General features: G+C 42.8%; 1 protein-coding gene across 4 annotated transcripts in view; it reads left to right on the forward strand.

Annotated features, from left to right (window-relative positions):
• The first annotated feature begins 345 nt into the window (after nt 1-345).
• B3GALNT2 (beta-1,3-N-acetylgalactosaminyltransferase 2) overlaps nt 346-19679 on the forward strand; it is a 63410-nt gene continuing 44076 nt past the window's right edge. The window contains exons 1-4 of one of the 4 annotated variants that reach the window (XM_017862258.1): nt 1126-1369; nt 10202-10324; nt 11686-11833; nt 17193-17293. In XM_017862258.1, coding sequence (XP_017717747.1) covers nt 1258-1369; nt 10202-10324; nt 11686-11833; nt 17193-17293 — 484 coding nt within the window. In that variant the 5' untranslated portion in view covers nt 1126-1257. Of the gene's footprint in view, nt 1370-10201; nt 10325-11685; nt 11834-17192; nt 17294-19679 lie in introns of all 4 variants that reach the window. The other 3 variants (XM_017862256.1, XM_017862257.1, XM_017862254.1) reach the window with 3 other exon arrangements.

The raw sequence follows: 19679 nt of genomic DNA on the forward strand, positions 1-19679 counted from the left end.
CTCGGGAGGCTGAGTCACGAGAATCGCTTGAACCCGGGAGGCGGAGGTTGTAGTGAGCTGAGATCGCGCCACTGGCACTCCAGCCTGGATGACAGAGTGAAACTCCGTTTCAAAAACAAAAACAAAAGCCGCCCCATAGCCCAGTCGCTCGTTCTCATCCTTCTCTCCCATCCTCACCCCAGTGCCCTCACCGCCCCGTCCCCGCTTTCCGGCTGCCTTGGCGCGGGCCCGGAGGGCCAGGAGGGCTCCTACCCCTGGCAAAGCCGCAAGACGCGGGGCCGGCATTCTGCCTGGAAGGCGCGCTGCGGCCGCCCTTCCTCGGGTCCCCGAAGCCCACGTTCTCCCAGCTCGCCCGGCTCCCGTTTCGCTCCCAGCTCCAGATGAACCCGGAGCACGTGCAGTTCTACCCTGATTGGCCCGTCGTCATCGTGCTCCACAGCCTAGTCCCCCGCTCGCTGTCGCCCTGCGTTCCCAGAGCACAGAACCGGGCAAAGAGCCGGGAACCCACGGCACCAGAGCTAATCCCTGATGATTCACCGCTCCAGGCGCGGGCACTCGGGCTTCCTCGCCCGCTCTTCGGGCCAAGGAGACGTCAGCAGGATCCCACCTCCCACAGCAGGCGAACAAGCAAGCACCCAGAACAAAGGAGCTCTGCGTGATTTCACACAAGGGCCACTCGGATTTCCTTCAAATCTGAGGCAAAGCGCATTTCCCTTCTCGGCTCGGGGCAGCCTCTGAGCACCGGGTCTCCGGCACTACCTTCCCTGGGCCGTAGGGTGGCAGCAAACGCCAAGGAGGATGCGCATGCTCTGTGTGGGGCCTCCCGCTTTGCCTCCGCGGCTGCCGAGCGACGGAAGCGCGTGCTTAGGATTATGGGAAGTGTGGTTTCTAAACCGTGGGCGCCCCCTGCCTGGGCCCAGAGCGGGACTTCAGCTCCCGGCCGGCCGGCGGGCGCGGGTGGGAACGCGGAAGGAGAGGGCGGGGCGAATGGGAGAAAAGGTGGGCGGAGCCGGTGGGAAGGCCGGGCGAAGGGGGCGGGGCTTCGGCCGGCTAAGCCGCGGCCACCCGCGGTCTGAGGGACCGGAGGAGCGGGGCAGGTAGTAGCGGGGCGGGTAGTCCCCCGAAAGGCGCCGAGCGCGAGGGCGGGCGTGCTCGGAGTGGTCGCGCGTCAGCCGCCGCCCCTCAGTCTCCGCACTTGCAGGTCCCCTCCCTCTTTGCCGGGACGCGGGAGAGCCCGGCTCGCGGCGGGGGCGGCCAATGCGAAACTGGCTGGTGCTGCTGTGCCCGTGTGTGCTCGGGGCCGCGCTGCACCTCTGGCTGCGGCTGCGCTCCCCGCCGCCCGCCCGCGCCTCCGGGGCCGGCCCTGCAGGTGAGGTTCGGGGAGCCGGGCGAGTTGGCGGCCGCGGGGGGTGGGAGGCCCGGCTCCGTGCCGCGGGGCTTCGCCGGGAATTGCTGGAGGCGGGGGAAGGGCCAAACGCGACGGTCCCCAGACGAAACAAATGGCTCTTTTCATCCTTGGAGCGTTAACATCGGGCAAACTTGAGGGAGCTTTTCTCTCTTCGTGTCCCCGCCACTTCTCACCTCCCCGTTTCCCTTAACGGCCGCAGAGCCGGCGCCCGCAGCTGCAAGTCCTTCGCCTGTCCGCAGGCCTGGTCGGTGATGTCCGACGCCGCCGGTTCGCCCGGGAGCGGAACCTCGTGTGCCCTTCAGCCGCCAGCGCCTGCTGCTTTGGGAGCTCGGGCTCTGAAGTTGTTTTCTTCCCCCCCAAGTTGTTGGTCTTTCTCCGTCAAGACTGGTGTTTTAGTGCCACGGATAATGTGTGTGCGTGCTTTCAAAGGTGGCTAGGTTTGCTTTTAAGGAATGACTTTGTTGTAAGAATATACAGTAGTTCGTATTCTTGGATTATGATGTAAGTTGGTTAAACAAATCTAGACATGAAATAGGGCATGGCTGAGAGTGGAGTTGTTCCTGTGAGTTTGGGACATAACCTGCTAATGCAGTTTACGTGGAAATATCGAATTCTTTAACGATCATGTCTGTTTACTCTAAAACTTAATCGCTCGTAGGAATGAAACCTTTGTTCTTGTTTCGCGTCACAGCCTAGTAGAACGCTTTACTCACGGTGCCCAGTGGATTATTTTGTTAGTGGGTTCCACCACCCTGAACACTACGTTAGCTTTCCCTGTATCTTTAAGGGCTTGCCCTAGGACGTGAAAGAAACCTAGAAAGCTCTTTTAAATATTGTATAATATTTATTTTGTAACTATACTGGGACTTTGTTTTCCTTACTGTCTCTCCCAAAAACAGCTGTTTTCTAATCCAAAAGTTCTTAAAATTAGAATTGAGTATTTGCAGTTTAGCACTCTATGCCTTATAAGTAGAAAGTATTCGGCAATCCTCAAAACAGTCTCAGTTATATGAAATTATGTTGAGGTTATTTTGGTAACAATCTCTTTTCTTATTAGATCACTAGCTCTTTGAAAAGAATTTGTGTGACCTGAATAGAATTGAACGGTATTTAAGTGATTTAACGAAAGTACAGTGTTACTGTGCACTTAACCAGTTAATGGGCCAGGGTTTTACTCAGTGTTTTTTAGGTTTTTGTTAAGTGAACTAAGAAGAGAGTGCCATATATAAGAAATGATTTGTAACATCTGCTTGTGTGTTACAGCTTTCTCTCTTTTGTTATATGAGTGAGCCCTGCTGGAATCTCCTTGCAGAGCGTCATTAAGTCTGTGGATGACCTTAATGGTTGTTTAGGGTTCAGTAAAACAAACAAAAACGGAAATCTTAGTAGACTTCAAACTGAAATCTTGGTAGACTTGCTAGGCAGTTTCTTAGTTTGAGACAAGTTTTTCCTACTCCCTTACTGCACGTGAAGGATGATTCCTTTATCTACCATCCAGTTAGACCAGGCTAGATTAAGGAAATGAAGAAATAGAACGTAGAAAGGGACAGGGTAATAACGTAGGTAAGAAGATCAACACTGGTTATGTTAATTAACTTTGGCTTTGAATGATTACTGTGTATCTGATCAGATAATAAATAGGATTTTTTTTTTAAGTTCCGGGATATGTGTGCGGGATGTGCAAGTTTGTTACGTAGGTAAACGTGTGCCATGGTGGTTTGCTGCACCTGTCAACCCATCGATATTTTAATAATCTAAGTTTAACTTGACTGGCGGGGCGCGGTGGCTCACGCCTGTAATCCCAACACTTTGGGAGGCCGTGGTGGGTGGATCACCTGAGGTCAGGAGTTCAAGACTAGCCTGGCCAACATGGCGAAACCCTGTATCTACTGAAAATACAAAAATTTGCCGGTCATGGTGGTGCATGCTTGTAATCCCAGCTACTCAGGAGGCTGAGGCAGGAGAATCACTTGAACCTGGGAGGTGGAGGTTGCAGTGAGCCAAGATTGCACCATTGCACTCCAGCCTCAGTGACAAGAGTGAAACTCCATCTCAAAAAAATTAATTAGTTAATTAATTAAACACGACTGACTCCTATCTTTCCTTTTTTCCTTTTGGTACTTTCAAAACTAAAGGCAGTGGAAGCATCTTAAATGCTAAAATTTCCCATAGTTCCTTTACTATCACATGGTCACCTTTACAGTGACCATTGTGCTGTCACCATGTTGAAACTAAAATAGTTGGGTGTTTTTACAATTGAATGCTTTTACTTTAAGCCTAATAATGGGCAGAAAAAAAAACACAAGATTTTGCCTAAGTATTCTTTTCTTGAGATTAACTTTTTTTTGTTTTTTGAGATTCGGAGGTCCGTTGCTCTGTTGCCAGGCCCTGCGAGTGCAGTGGTGCGATTCTCGCTCACTGCCCAAGCTGCGGCCCTCCTGGGTTCACGGCCATGTCTCCTGGCCCCTCAGCGGCGCCAGGAGTAGCTGGGACTACAGGCGCCCCGGCCACCACACCCGGCTAATATTTTTGTATTTTTAGTTAGAGACGCGGGGTGTGTCACCGTGTTAGCCAGGGATGCGTCTCGACTATCTCCTCAACCTCGTGATCCGCCCAGCTCGGCCCTCCCAAGGATTACAGGCGTGAGCCACTGCACCCGGCCAAATTAACATTTTTAAATATTTTTTTTCTCTTCTACTGCTTTGTCTGTCTTCAGTCTCATTAAGTCATGGCAGTTTTGTTTTGTTTTTTTTGGTTTTTTTTTTTGAAAGGTTTACCTTTCCTGAATGTTAAAAAAAAAAAGGCTCTCTGGCTGGCAGTTGATTCAGCAAATATTTGAGAGCCTACTCTGTGCCAGCTCCGATTGTAGGTGTGGAATTACAGCAATAATCAAGCTAAACTTCCTGCCCTCGTATAGTTTACAATTTAGAAGGGAAGACAGAACATCAGGAAATAATTATAAATATCACAGCGGTAGTGATAAGTATAGTGAAAAAAGATAAAGCAGCGTTAAGAGATTAAAGAGATGGTTTTAAATAGGTCAGGGAAGTCTGTTCCATTCTGAAGAGGTAACAGTTGAGCAGGGACCAGAATGAAGTGAGTGAGTCACGTTAGTTCCAGAATCAGCAACTTTTTAAATGTGATAGCTTCCCTTAAACCAGTCAGGGAAAGCAACTGATAAAGAGAAGGTGAAATCCAGCACACCTAAGGGTGACAGAGGAAAATGCAGGTGGAGATAACCATCGGACTAAGGAATCTAAACATAGGATGTCTTGATTACAAAATACTCGTTTTGGGCCGGGCGCGGTGGCTCAAGCCTGTAATCCCAGCACTTTGGGAGGCCGAGATGGGCGGATCACAAGGTCAGGAGATCGAGACCATCCTGGCTAACCCGGTGAAACCCCGTCTCTACTAAAAAATACAAAAAACTAGCCGGGCGAGGTGGCGGGCGCCTATAGTCCCAGCTACTCTGGAGGCTGAGGCAGGAGAATGGCGTGAACCCGAAAGGCGGAGCTTGCAGTGATCTGAGATCCAGCCACTGCACTCCAGTTTGGGCGACAGAGCGAGACTCTGTCTCTCAAAAAAAAAAAAAAAAAAAAAAAAATACTCGTTTTGGGTAATGCCTTAAGTAGGAATTATTTAATGGTTAATTTAGAAAAATGATGTGACAAAAGAAGACTTCTCTTTCTCTTTGGAAAGAAAGAAGCCAAGACAAAGGAGCATATTCACTCAACAAGTACTTGAGTGTTAGGTTCTGTGCTGGATGCCGAGTCCCTGCTCCCAAGGTGCTCACAGTATCTAATGGAAACAGACGTAGGGCCAGTAGAAGGTCAAAAAACAAATTGAGCTTGCTTTGTAATTTTGCCTGGGGTGAGTTTTTCCAAAATTATCCCTATATGCTAATCGTGTCTCTGTGCTTCAGTTTCCTTATTTATAAAATGATGATCTCATAGACTTATTGTGTAGATTCAGTTAATGAAGCACCCAGAACAGTGCCTGTTTCATAGTAAACACTCCATGAGTTTTAGAGAGGAGTGGTAGTCTGGTGGCAGCTGATGCATGTGCTAGTGTGTTTTGGGAGGTGTCTTTGGTAGTGTGTATGATGATTGTCCTTATCATTGGATCTATGATAGGCTTACATGTTTTCTTCATTTTCAACATTTGTATCTATTTGTGACTGATCTCTTCCAAGAGCATGCATATGCGAGTGGAATTTTGGTCTGATTTTTAAGACTCTTAGGCTTATTTTGAGCAATCAATTTTGATGTCAACCTTCTTTAGACTTTTTTTTTTTTTTTTTTTTGTGGATGCACAGTTTCACTCTGTCGCCCAGGCTGGAGTACAGTGGCACTCCATCTTGGCTAACTGCAACCTCTGCTTCCAGGTTCAAGCCCTTCTCCTGCCTCAGCCTCCCGAGTAGCAGGGATGACACGTGTGCACCACCACGCCCAGCTAATGTTTGTATTATTAGTAGAGACTGCATTTTGCCATGTTGGCCAGGCTGGTCTCGAACTCCTGACCTCAAGTGATATATTCACCTTGGCCTCCCAAAGTGCTAGGATTACAGGCATGAGCCACTGCGCCAGGCCCTCACTTAGACTTTAATATACCTTTGGGTGTCCACTCAGTGCAGAGTCGAGCAGGTTGCCAGACTCTTAGGATATATTACATATTAAAGAAAAGAAATAGTTCTTACTGTAGGGTCTCAGAAGAAAACAATACCCCAGAATAAGGCCTCAGAAGCAGCTGTCTCTGACCTGCTGCTGCCGTCCTCTCTCTGGCCTTGCATTCTCACCTGAGGCTAACTGTAGAAACTAAAATCCCTCTTCCCCAAAGCCATAAAACCTAAACATACTACTCTTAACTACCCCCCCACCACCACCACTTTTCTATGTAAAAATTACCTAACCTACCTTCTTTGATTACAGGTCATAAGAACCTCATTATCAGAGCGGGTCCTATCCCATACCCAGTAGGAAGGTGTATACTCTGAGAGGACAAGAAGAATCTAGATAGGCCTTGCCGGGTTTTTCAGCTCCGTCTGTTAACATTAGATCCTAACCCTTCTGTCCAATCTTACTTCCACATAGCTATCCATACTTTGTTAAACCTAAGCATAGAAATGGGCATTTTCTCCTGTATCTTTACTGATCAAATAAATTTATATGCCTTTCTCCTATCAATCTTTTATCAGTGATTTTCTCCGAACCTTCAGAGGGAAAACTTTCCCATGGCCCTTAGGTTACTCTCAGGGAGCTTGCTTGGGACTGTGATTTATTCCTGACGTTATGAAGATTTTGTTTACTGCTGTATCTGTGCCATCTAGAACAATGAGCATAGGAGATGCTCTGTCATTTGAGTGAGTAAATCAGGAGAATAAAACTGGCGCAGCTTGATATATTTTCACAAATTGAACACACCCAACTAATCACCACCCAAATTTAAAAAAAGAAAACTATCAATGCTTCAGAAGTTCCCTTCATGCTCTATTCTGTGGCTACCAGGGACAGTAACCAGTGGCAGAAATTTGGCTACTTTTGTACTTTATATAAAGGGAACCATCTAGTATCTACATAGTTCCTATAGCCTGTTTATCTTAATATATATTAATAGAATAATGTTTAATGATATGATTAACATGTAATTTTAATGGCTGCATAGTATTCTGTCATATAGCTACACCATAATTTATTTAATGAGTCCCTTATTTATGCATTTATGTAGCTTGCAGTTTTTTGCTATTAATAGGTGACACTATGATTAATAAAGATCTTTGAGTATATCACTGATTATTTCTTTAGGATGAGTTCTTAGAATTGCTGGACAAAATTATACCATTCTAAATTATGTGACACATTGCCAAATTGCCCTGCAGATGGCTGTACCAAATTACATTCCTTCCAGCAATGCAAGAGAGTAGCCACTTTTTTTTTTTTTTTTTTAGAAGGAGTCTCGCTCCTCACCCAGACTGGAGTGCAGTGGCGCAATCTCAGCTCACTGTAACCTCCGCCTCCCAGGTTCAAGCAATTCTCCTGCCTCAGACTCCCAAGTAGCTGTGATTACAGGCGTGCACCACCACGCCCAGCTAATTTTTTTTTTATTTTTAATAAAGACGGAGTTTCACCTTATTGGCCAGGCTGGTCTCGAAATTCTGACCTTGTGATCTGCCCTCCTCGGCCTCCCAGAGTTGAAGCTGGGATTACAGACATGAGACACCATGCCTGGTGGAGAGTAGCCACTTTCTTGAAATCACTAACATTTCCTTGAAGTACCCATTATTTAGTTACTATCATTTTTGTTTTGTTTTGTTTTGTTTTGTTTTTTTGTTTTTGTTTTTTTTTGAGACGGAGCCTTGCTCTGTCGCCCGGGCTGGAGTACAGTGGCCGGATCTCAGCTCACTGCAAGCTCCGCCTCCCGGGTTCACGCCATTCTCCTGCCTCAGCCTCCCGAGTAGCTGGGACTACAGGCGCCCGCCACCTCGCCTGGCTAGTTTTTTGTATTTTTTAGTAGAGACGGGGTTTCACCGTGTTAGCCAGGATGGTCTCGATCTCCTGAACTCGTGATCCCTCCGTCTCGGCCTCCCAAAGTGCTGGGATTACAGGCTTGAGCCACCGCGCCCGGCCTAGTTACTATCATTTAAGAAGACATTTGTCGGTTTGAATGTAGGAGAAAACTGGTGTCTCATTGCTGTAATTCAAACTTGATTCTTATTGAAGTTGAACATGTTTTCATAGGTTTGCTATTTGCCTTTTTTCTTTTCTGAATGATCTTTATGTCGTTTTGTATCACATTTACTTCTTAGCACGTTTTTTTCCCTCTGTTTCTAGACACCGGAATCAACTAGGTACCCTGTTCTTGTAACATAAAACAGAAGGTGGTAAGAGTTCAGAGCCAGATTGATAAGGGGAGCTAGAAATTTGAGGAACATTCTTACACAGGTATTTTATTATGCAGCTACTTTGGGTTTTGTACTGTGTAACACAGTACTCAGGAGTGTTGGACTAATTTACTTTAATGGTATGTGGTTAAAAGACCTATTTTTCTGAAATTTGACTTCAGTATATCTGGAAGTAGCTCTCTAAAAGACCGCAGTATGCTGTGTTACTTCCCCTCTGCAAGAGGGGAAATGCCTGTAAGGTAAAGCAGTTGAACAGAAGCAGCTTAGACATGGGTTAGAAGCAGGGGGCATTGAGAGTGGCAGAGGTGGAATAAGATCAAAAAGTAGTTTACATCCATAATGCATGGGATTTTCATGCCACATGGTAATCTTTGTATTTCTTTATTATTTTTAGAAAAATCTTGTTTGACAATTATATGGAGAATTCAGGTAGAAACCAGTTAGGATGCCCTCATATTAGTCCAGGTGAAAAAACAGACCGAACTGAGCAGCAGCTAGAATTAATGACAAGAAAGGGATAGATTTGAGAAATTTTCATGAAGATTTTGAGACTTCAAGAAAAGATTAAATTATTCTCTGTGTAATCTATTTCTAAAAAATTTGCTTTGATTAGCCATCAAAAATAAGGTAGTAAATTTTTGGCATTAAAAGTGATGTTTCAAATATTGTGAAAGTTTGCTTTTGTGCAGCATCCTTATTTTCTGATGATGTCAGATAAAAGAGGCATTTAGATTAAATGTGGTTTTTGCCCTACAGCTTTTAATCTTTTGAGATGAGACTTTGAAACAAATGAAATAGAATATCTAAAACATTTTTTGGTGTCAGTTTTCTCTAAATAAGAAGTTGAAGCACAGGGATTTAAATAACTTCATACTTACGTAATACAATATGTTGGCTGTGGAATCAGTGTCAGAACCTTTGCCTCCTTCCTGACACTAGAATGTACGTAATATTTCTGTGTGAGAAAGGTGGGGAGGCATATTGTCAATTTTATGTAGTCATTTAAATTAGTCTCCGAATTCACACACTCATTTAGAGTGAGTTCCAGCACTAGGTACAACTTTCATCATATAATTATGTATCTGAGAAAAAACGTTCTGAGCCATGAATTCAAAAAAATTGATGTGTTACCCAGCGTGTTGAGTGATCCGCTTGTTGCTAATTCACCAGTTGAACTGGTATTGTGCGTTAAAAGATCAGAATTTAGACTCAGATAAGCTATATTAAGCTGTATAGCTATAGACTAGAACAGTGATAAAGAATGGAGTTAGATTGCCTGGGATTAAATCTTAGCCCAGCCATTTGCAAGCTGTTTGACTTCAGTTACAGAATTCTCTGTGTGTTTCATTTGTTCAACAAGTACCGGACCAGGCGCGGTGGCTCACGCCTGTAATCCCAGCACTTTGGGAGGCCAAGGTGGTGGATCACAAGGTCAGGAGTTCAAGACCAGCCTGGCCAAGATGGTGAAACCCCATCTCTACTAAAACTACAGAAATTAGCCAGGCATGATGGCAGGCGCCTTTAATCCCAGCTACTGGGGAGCCTGAGGCAGGAGAATCACTTGAACCTGGGCGGCAGAGGTCGCAGTGAGCCGAGATCGCGCCACTGCACTCCAGACTGGGCCACAGAGTGGGACTCCGTCTCAAAAAAAGAACAAGTACCTACCTCAATGGGTTGTGAACGTTAAATGATACTCTATATGTAGTGCTTTTCACAGATTAGGTATTCAATAAATATGGCCTATTAATAAGCTTAATCCATGAAAATTTGAGTTTATTTAAAAATAAATTTTGTCTTTATAAAAGAATTCCTTTTAGTACATGACTCATTGTAGGGTGAAATAATAAATACCTATATTCCATTTGGAATGGAACTTTTTTTGTTTGTTTTTTGAGGTGGAGTCTCACTCTTGTTGCCCAGGCTGGAGTGCAATGGTGTGATCTTGGCTCACCGCAACCTCCATCTCCCAGGTTCAAGAGATTCTCCTGCCTCAGCCTCCCCAGTAGCTGGGAAAACAGGCAAGTGCCACCACACCCAGCTAATTTTGTATTTTTAGTAGAGACAGGGTTTCTCCATGTTGGTCAGGCTGGTTTCAAATTTCCGACCTCAGGTGATCCGCCCACCTTGGCCTTCCAAAGTGCTGGGATTACAGGTGTGAGCGCTGTGCCTGCCCTAGAATGGAACATTTTAAGAAATATATCTATTGTGGAAAATAAGGTATCTACACAAAAATTTCTGTATTAGATCCTTAAAATTATCCTAGTAGAAAGATCTGTTTTTATTATTTTAATTGGGCCTTTGAAAAAAATATCAACGTGGTTTTGTTGTCTTTTAGACTGAATACCTAGATCCCATGGTATATAAAAACATTGCATTTAATGTAGTAAAGAGTCTGGGCTTCAGTAATTTATTTTTGGAAACTTTTTGGATCAGTTCCCACCACTGGAGAAAGAGATGAAATGGATACCTCATCAGAGCTATATATAGTCTTGTAGCTCTCAAGCCTTAAAACTGGTGATGAAAAACAAGGACAAAGTATATCTTTCTCTTCTGTCTTCTAAGGACAAGTTTTAGATGGAAATGTAACCCTGCCCATTAGACCTTATGACAATAAAAAATGAGCCGTTCAGAATGACTTGTTACTTTATTATTATTATTTTTTTTTACTAAAAATATTGCTTTCCCGTCATTCTTTAGAATATTTAGTAGGTAGTAAAAGGTTTACGGGCTGTAGAATTCATTGACATAAATAAGGGTTGCATTACTTTCCAGTGTGGAAGTCCTTCAACTTCATCCGCCAAACTTAATACCTAACATTAATGTAGGACTTCACTTTTCAAAGCACATTTTTTTAAGTTGCCATTGAATGCCTCCTATATAACTGATACTAAACCATGAGCTTTATACATGTTATCTCATTTAATTTTTACAACAGCGTTATGAGAAGTATTATTATATCCATTTTGTAGTTGAGGAAACTGAAGCTCAAGAAGCTAAATAACTTATAGCTAATGTATGATTGAGCCTGGATTCTAACTGTGGCCTAATTGACTCTTAATGCCTACTATTTTTTTATGCTACATTGCCTTTTGAAACAGATTCTTACCACAAACATCTTATTTGTTTTGAAGAATTAATATACTTACGTGAGCATGAATACATACATATATACGTGAAAGACAAAAAAGACTCTACACCAAAATGTTATTAGTGGTTGTCTCTGGATACTGGGTTTATATGTGATTTAAAAATTCTTTTCTTTGTATTTATCTGAATTTCCTACAAACATATACTTACTTTGTAATAAACTTATGATACATATTGAACTTCATAGTAATTGATACATGACTTATTTCTAATGTATTGTTCTTATTTCTAGATCAGTTGGCCTTATTTCCTCAGTGGAAATCTACTCACTATGATGTGGTAGTTGGTGTGTTGTCAGCTCGCAATAACCATGAACTTCGAAACGTGATAAGAAGCACCTGGATGGGGCATTTGCTACAGCATCCCACATTAAGTCAACGGTAGGTTTTCTGAGTTGTTGCCTTGCCTGGTTTATTGAAATAAGAGTTCTGAAAAACCTAGCCAGGCATGGTGGTGCGTGCCTGTAGTCCTAGCTACCTGGGAGGCTGAGGTGGAAGGATTGCTGGAGCCTAGAAAATTGAGGCTGCAGTGAGCCGTGATTGCACCACTGCATTCCAGCCTGCGTGATGAGAATGAGTCCCTGCCTAATTAAAAAAAAAAAAAGTTCTGAAAAACCTTATTTTGAATAGAAATGTTCATTCAGATATGTGGCCTCTTCCTGGGAGAAATGGCTGTTTCATTTGCTTTTCTTCCGTATAGTTTGGGCCAAAAAGTAAATTTAACCAACATTTTAAGCCAAATGATAGTTGGAAGAGAGTATATTCACTGGTTAGCATATGTAGTATTTAGATACCCAGTGTGATTTGTTTTCTTTTCGCTTTGATTTAGAATAGCAATTCTTAAAAGGTTCCATTTTAGAGCAGTTTTCTCCTTAGACACGTGCATGTCTAAATATACTTTTCACTAACTTCACAGAGATAAATTTAATTTTTTTCAGTTTTGTAGTATTTTTTAGTTGTGTAATCTGCAGTGTGTAATATGCCATGCTCTTTTTCCTGACTACCCTTCCAAAACTGAGCTTTGGTAATCCCTTTCATGCTGATGTTAGACAGCTCTCAGTTATTAGTTAGGAGCCCAAAGCCTTAGGCTGTTCTCAATGAGATCAGCCTCTGAAGATTGTGTGGTGAGGGACTAGGAGAAGAAATGCATAGAAAGTTGACTTCTATTTAAGTGAAGACTCGGGTGATAAGCAGAGAATGCCCTTTCAGGATAGAATAGCACTGGCACATTTGTGACTAAGTAGCTATACAAGCAAATTGCAGTTGTGAATTTTTTTTATTTTTATTTTTTGAGACGGAATTTCGCTCTGTCGCTCAGGCTGAAGTGCAGTGGCCCGATCTCAGCTCACTGCAACCTCCACTTCCTTGGGTTCAAGTGATTCTCCTGCCTCAGCCTCCCAAGTAGCTGGGATTACAGGCACCTGCCACCGTGCCTGGCTAATTTTGTATTTTAGTAGAGACGGGGTTTCACCATGTTGGCCAGGTTGGTCTTGAACTCCTGACCTCAGGTGATCTGCTTGCCTCGGCCTCCCAAAGTGCTGGGATTACAAGCGTGAGCCACCGAACCCAGCTTAATTGTGAATTTTCTTGTCGCTAGTAGTGCTTTCTCATAGTAGCTTTCATTCCTTTTGAAGACAGGTTTCTTTAGTTCATGGTTGCAGTGATAATAGAGCCTATTACACAGCAAATGAAAGACCTCAGAATCATCACTACTATCAGAACCACCTCCAAAAGCTGTACTTCCTATAGTATTTCCCTGTCAGAAAATAGTGACTCCTCCACCAGTTACTCAGACCAAAACCCTTGGTGTTATCCTGATTTTTCCTTTTACCTGCCACATCCAATCGATCAGCATACCTTCCTAATGCTGCTTAGACCAGACCCAGAATCTGACTTCTCACCGCCTTTACCACTACCATCTGATCTAGGCTGCCATTACTTCTCACCTGGATTATTGCAGAAGCCCCCTTCTTTGAACTTACTGCTTCTACCTTTGACCCCCTACATTGTATTTTCCATACAGCAGCCAGAGTGATCCTTTTAAAATTAGTCAAATTATGTCAATTCTCTATTCATACCCCTCCATTGACCTCCTTTCTTGCTCAGAGTGAAACCCCAAGTCTTTGTTGTGGTCTTTGACCTTATCTACATCTACTTTCCGTACCCTGGCCGCCTTACTGTACTTTCATACACTAAAAGTGCTCCTGCCTCAGGGCCTTTGCATTTGCTATGTCCTCTCTCACTAATGTGCTCGGGACTCACTTCCTTCAGATGTCTGCTTAGATGTCACTCTAGCAGACAGCCCCATATTAAATAGCAACCCATCCCTGTCTTGTTTCTGTCTCCCTTAGTTGGCTTTAATTTTTTTTGGTAACACTTATCACCAACTGGCATCTGTATTGTATGTAGTTGTAAAATTGTTTGTCTTTCTCCACTTGAATGTAGGTTTCATGAGCACTGGGGGTTCAGGTTTTTTTCATTGGTGTTTTCCCAATACCTAAAACCTAGCTTGGTGCAGACAAAGGCACTCAACAACTATTGAATGAATGACTCAGAACCAAATGTAATGAGTAAAGTTAATATTCAGACATTCACCACTAATTTATTTGCCATCATAACAGTCTTGATTTAAATTTTGCACGCTCGATTTGTGTTATGAAAATGATCAGCTGTCTGTATAAAAATAGATATTAGGCAAAAACACCTTCCTGGGACATAGTAATTTTGTGGATCTAGTAAGAGTACCTAGTAAGATGGCTCCAAAAACAAATTTGATACCTACTAGCAATAATTTAGTTAGCACATTTACTCATTTCTGTTTATACTTTTATTCCAAATGCTAGTTGTCTATGAAAGGTATTCTGCCTTAATTGGTAATTAGTAACAGAAACTGCATTTCTGTGGTTATGGCATATTTTCCATTCTTGCATTTCTCCAAAGGACCCAAACTCAACACTAAGTACTTCTGTAAGTAGATAGTGTGGTATGTGTGGTAGAATACAAAGAGAAATACAGTGTAGCCTGAGTGTTAGGAGGGGCTTGACATTTAGTAGAAGGAAATAGGTGTGATAGTGTAATAAAATGTTAACATGTGCTGTGATATAAGTCGATAGCAAAGAGCCCGGGGTGTATGAGAAACTCCTAACGCTTCTATATAACTGGAGCACAGGGCTTGTGGTGGTGGGGGAAGGGTTGTGGCACAGTGTGAGAGAAGTAACCAGGAGAGGTAGGAGAGCAGAGAGATGTATATAAAGAAAAGAGGCGGGGAGCATATGACTGTGAGAGGCAGACAGTGAGCAGATCATGTATAACAGGCATGCGGAAGGTTGAGTGCTGAGGAGCTGATCTGCAGAGGTGACCTTATGAGAGAATAAGGTCATTGACTGTAGAAAATGAAGGAGGAGGCTGGGAAGATTGCTAGTGTTCTGACTTGGAGAATAGTGGAATCAATCAAAACAAAAATACTACATGAGAAGAGCAGGTTTCATGGGAAAGAAGCTCAGTTGTGTATATGTTGACCTTGAGGTTCCTACAGGCAGTGGTGTACTGTTAAAGGTTTACTAACTGGCTCTCTGGGTTTAAAAAGGATGCTTATGTGTACATACATGTTTATTATACATTTTATTGACATAAAGGATATACAGCAGTAATTGACAGATAATAACCTATACAATACTGTTCATCGTAAATTCCATGAAGTCGGTTGATTCTCATAGAACGCTTTTGTTGTTTGTCAGACTCTCCTATCTATGACCAACTTATGGTTGCATTTAACAAAAGAGTATAGTTCTGACAAAAGTCTTTAAGTTAAACAGTGAAGACTAAATTGACAAGATATGTCAGCTTTACACTTAATAAAGTCAGTGAGTTCTATGCTGTATCAGGTAATAGTTTTTGAATACTAGAATTGTATCTTCCTTGACTGTTTTTATGAACTATTCACTCTGTAATGGCTATAGACAGACACATTACATTAAGCTTAATTTGTATTATCAACAAAACAATAAACCAAACCCTTATTTGTACAATGTGCCAGTTTCTGGGGTGTGAATATTCCCACCATGGCCAATACGGGTGACTAACGTAACATCTCTGAACACAGAGTCGGGGAAAGATAAGCAATAGCTTGCCATGTATACTATTTCACCATGTAGATGTAATAAATATAAATTACCTCAAGAACATAAATAATAGTAAAATGTAGTAAAACATTGTGGTTAATTTGAGTATTTCCTTTTTTGATATATATTTAATTATAAGGTTATATAATTTAATTTTAAATAAAGGCTGTGTTTAATAACCGTCTCACAAAATTTCTGAAAAGTTGACAGTTGACTTTCAGAAGTCAGTAGTAGCAGGCTTTAGCACACAGCTGTCTGTGGGTTATCTAGATGAAGACGTCCAATGAATTTATAGGTCCTTTACTTAGAACATGGGTCTAAACTAGAGTTACTAATTCAGGACTGGGCACAGTGGCTCGCACCTGTAATCCCAGCACTTTGGGAGGCCAAGGCAGGCAGATCACTTGAGGCCAAGAGTTCGAGACCAGCCTGGCCAAAATGGTGAAACCCCATCTCTACTAAAAATACAAAAATTAGCCATGCATGGTGGCACATGCCTGTATTCCCAGGTATTTGGGAGGCTGAGGCAGGAGAATTGCTTGAACCTGGAAGGTGGAGGCTGCAGAGAGCCGAGACTGCGCTGTTGCACTCCAGCCTGGGTGACAAAGCGAGACTCTGTCTCACAAAAAAAAAGGAAAAAAAGGAATAAAACTAGAGTTACTAATTCAGGAATCATTCCCATGCTAGTTGAAGCCTTGAGAATAAATAGTATTGTCTAGGGAAAGGAAGTAAAAAAAATGAGTAGATTGAGAAGAGACCCAAGGGCCGAGCCCTGAACTAATCCCCCTCTCAGTGGACAAGCTGGGGAATAAGAGCCAGTGAAGATGACTGAGCAGGCCGCAGAAGGAAGGGAAGAGAGCATTTTAGGGAACTGGGCAGTATCAAGCCGTGGAGAAGCTAGGAAGGTAAGAGTTGAAGAGTGTCTATTGATTTAGCAGCAGCTCATTGGTTATATTAGTGGAATCTCAGTGGAGGTGGTGATGTTAAAGCTAAAACTCTTGTTTTATAAAATGAGTGGGAAGTAAGAAACAAGAGGCTGCAATTTTAGTTTCTTTGTAGGACCTCAGTGTAAAGTGTGATAGCAAGGAAGGATGGAAGGTGAAGAGAATAATCAGAGTCAGGATTTTATCATGTTTTTACTGTGGAGGGAAGGAGTCACTAGTTACAGGGGTAACCAGTGAAGCAAGGTCTAGGAGAGAAGGGGATGTCCTCTTGGATGGAAAGACCTAATCCTGAGCAAAAGGAACACCTTCTGAAATAGAAGAAGGCAACAAAGGAAAATTTTAGATATAGATATGTTTTTAGGTGTGGGCATGAGAAGCTGACTTTACTATAGTTTGCTTTTAAATGATATGAACATTTGCTGGTAGTGAGGCCAGACATATTCTTACTTGCTTTAATATAGCATTGCAATGAAGGACTCGTGCATAAGTAACTTGGTAGTTAGCAACTTTCAATTTGCTTGTTCCCCCATTTTGCTAGACTAGAAGAATAAAGGTAGAGAATTAATCCTCATAAACACTTGTGTCTCAAAGTAAAAGCTCTGAAATGGGCATGAGGAAACGTGCATGTGCGAGGTGAAGATCAGTAACTGATGTTAATGCCAACACATCTCTCAGTGTGCTTGTGAAGTTCATAATAGGTGCTCATGGCTGTGAAGTGCCTGTGGAAGACAGGGAGGATCCTTATTCCTGTAAACTACTCAACATCACAAATCCAGGTAAGTCATCTTTTCTCTCGACTGCCATACACATTCTCGATGTTGAGTAAAAGTTGCTAAGCTTAATAGTATGGAGTCTGTTTTCGTTTTTTATTATTTTATTTTATTATGTGTTTTAGAGACAGGGTCTTGCTCTGTCACCTAGGCTAGCACGCAGTGGCACAATCATGGCTCACTATAACCTCAAACTCCTGGGCTCATGTGATCCTCCTGCCTCACCATCCTGCTAGGACTACAGGCACGTGCCACGACACCTGGCTAATTTTTTGTAGAGTTGAGGTCTCGCTGTCTTGCCTGGGCTGATCTTGAATTGCTGCCCTCAAGGGATCCACCAGCCTCAGCATCCCAAAGCACTGGAATTGCAGGGATGAGCCACCATGCCCTGGAGTCTGTTTTTAATAGACTAAAATATCTTTCATCTAAATTTATGTCTCATTTTTTTTTTTTTTGGAGATGGAGTCTTGCTATGTTGCCCAGGCTGGAGTGCAGTTGTGCCATCTTGGCTCACTGCAACCTCTGCCACCTGGGTTCAAGAAATTCTCCTGCCTCAGCCTCCCAAGTAGCTGGGATTACAGGTGCCCACAACTGCGCCTAGCTAATTTTTGTATTTTTAGTAGAAATGGAGTTTCACCATCTTGGCCAGGCTGGCCTTGAACTCCTGACCTCGTAATCCACCCGCCTCAGCCTCCCAAAGTGCTGAGATTACAGGCATGAGCCACCACGCCCGACCTGTTTCATCATTTTTGAGAGATTGACTTGGGGTATCTGTAGAGATTCTTTACAGAATCGAAACTTTAGGATCCAGGAGACTCTCTTTTTCAGTGTGATTCATATGCATTTGGAAGTTCCTTATGCTTAGATAAATCCTGAATTACCAAATTTTGAACTTTTGGAAAACTGCTGGTTTTACCAGTTAATTTATAATAACCTTGAAGAAACAAATATTATGAATCACTTTCTCTTAGAATTATTGTCTAATTTATTTTGTAAAAGAAAATAGTAAAAAAATTTAAAACACAAGTAATATTATTTATGCCTTAAAATTAAAAGTTGGTAAAAATTTTGGTGAGGGTAAAGAAAGCTTCTCCAGCACTTTGGGATACCAAGGCAGGAGGAAGAGCACAAAACCAGCCTGGGCAACATAGTGAGACCCTATGTCTCCAGAAAAAAAAAAATTAGCCAAGTGTGGTGGCTCACACCTGTAGTTCCAGCTGCTTGGGAGGCTGAGATAGGAGGACTGCAGTTCGAGGCTACAGTCTGAGCCCAGCAGTTCAAGGCTGCAGTAAGCTATGATCTGTTCACTCTACTGCACTCCAGCCTGGGTAACAGAGCGAGACCCTGTCTCAAAAACAAAAAAACAAAGACAACAAAGAAAGCTGATCCTAATTAGGTTCTCTGTGTCATTGGGGAACCAATTTTAGGAAGCTGATAAATTTATAACTGTCTGTGTTTATTAGCACTTCCCATTATGTTCAGCTTTGTTTCTAAGGGAGGTTAAACTTCCAAGTCTTAAATACGCTGATTAGGACTTCTGATATTTTAAGGTTTGTTAAAACTGTATAGTTAAATAACACCTGACTTTTATAAGCAGGCTCCATGGCTCTCAATCCAAGCTCTGCCATTTTCTAGCTGTGTGACCTCCTCTGCCTCAGTTTTATCATCTGTAAACTTAGGGATAAAAGAATCTCCCTCATGGAGATTGACATAAGGATGAAATAAGTTGATATATATAATGTATTTAGAATAGTTCCTAGAAGGTAGAAGGTACTGAACATTATTTTAAAGAGCCTGCCATTTTATAAAGTTGGGCTTCAAACAGCTTTTTAAAATAAATTGGACAATATATTCAGATCTGTATTATAAAACAGAGGGTTTCTTTTTTTTTGTTGGTTTTTTTTTTTTTTTTTTTTATGAGAACGTTATATTATAGCTTTTTTACTCGCTCTCTGTCGCCCCCTGCTTCTGGAAGGTGCCAGTGGCGCGGATCTCCAGCTCATCCTGCAGGAGCTGTCTGCCTCCTCGGGGGTTTAAGTGCCCGTTTTCCTTCCTGACCTTCAAGCCTCCCGATGTAGGCCTTGGGGACTACAAGATGCGGCCGGGCCACCCCTCGCCCGGCTAGTTTTTTATATTTTTTTTGTAGGAGACCGAGAGGGGTTTCACGCGTGTTAGGCCAAAGATGGTTTTTCTCATCTCCCTTGACTTGTTTGATATACCTGGGCTCCCGGTCTCGGCCTCCCAAACATGGAGTGCTGGGATTACCAGGCCTTTGAGCCCCACCCGCGGGCCCGGGGCCAAAAAACAAGGGTTTAATTAGGATGTCTATGAATTCAGTTAACATTGTAACCAGATTTTATGTATGAATTATGAGAAAGTCCTTTGGCTTTCA

Source organism: Rhinopithecus bieti, unplaced genomic scaffold, assembly GCF_001698545.2.
Source record: "Rhinopithecus bieti isolate Rb0 unplaced genomic scaffold, ASM169854v2 scaffold_57691, whole genome shotgun sequence".
In the NCBI taxonomy this organism is placed as follows: domain Eukaryota; kingdom Metazoa; phylum Chordata; class Mammalia; order Primates; family Cercopithecidae; genus Rhinopithecus; species Rhinopithecus bieti.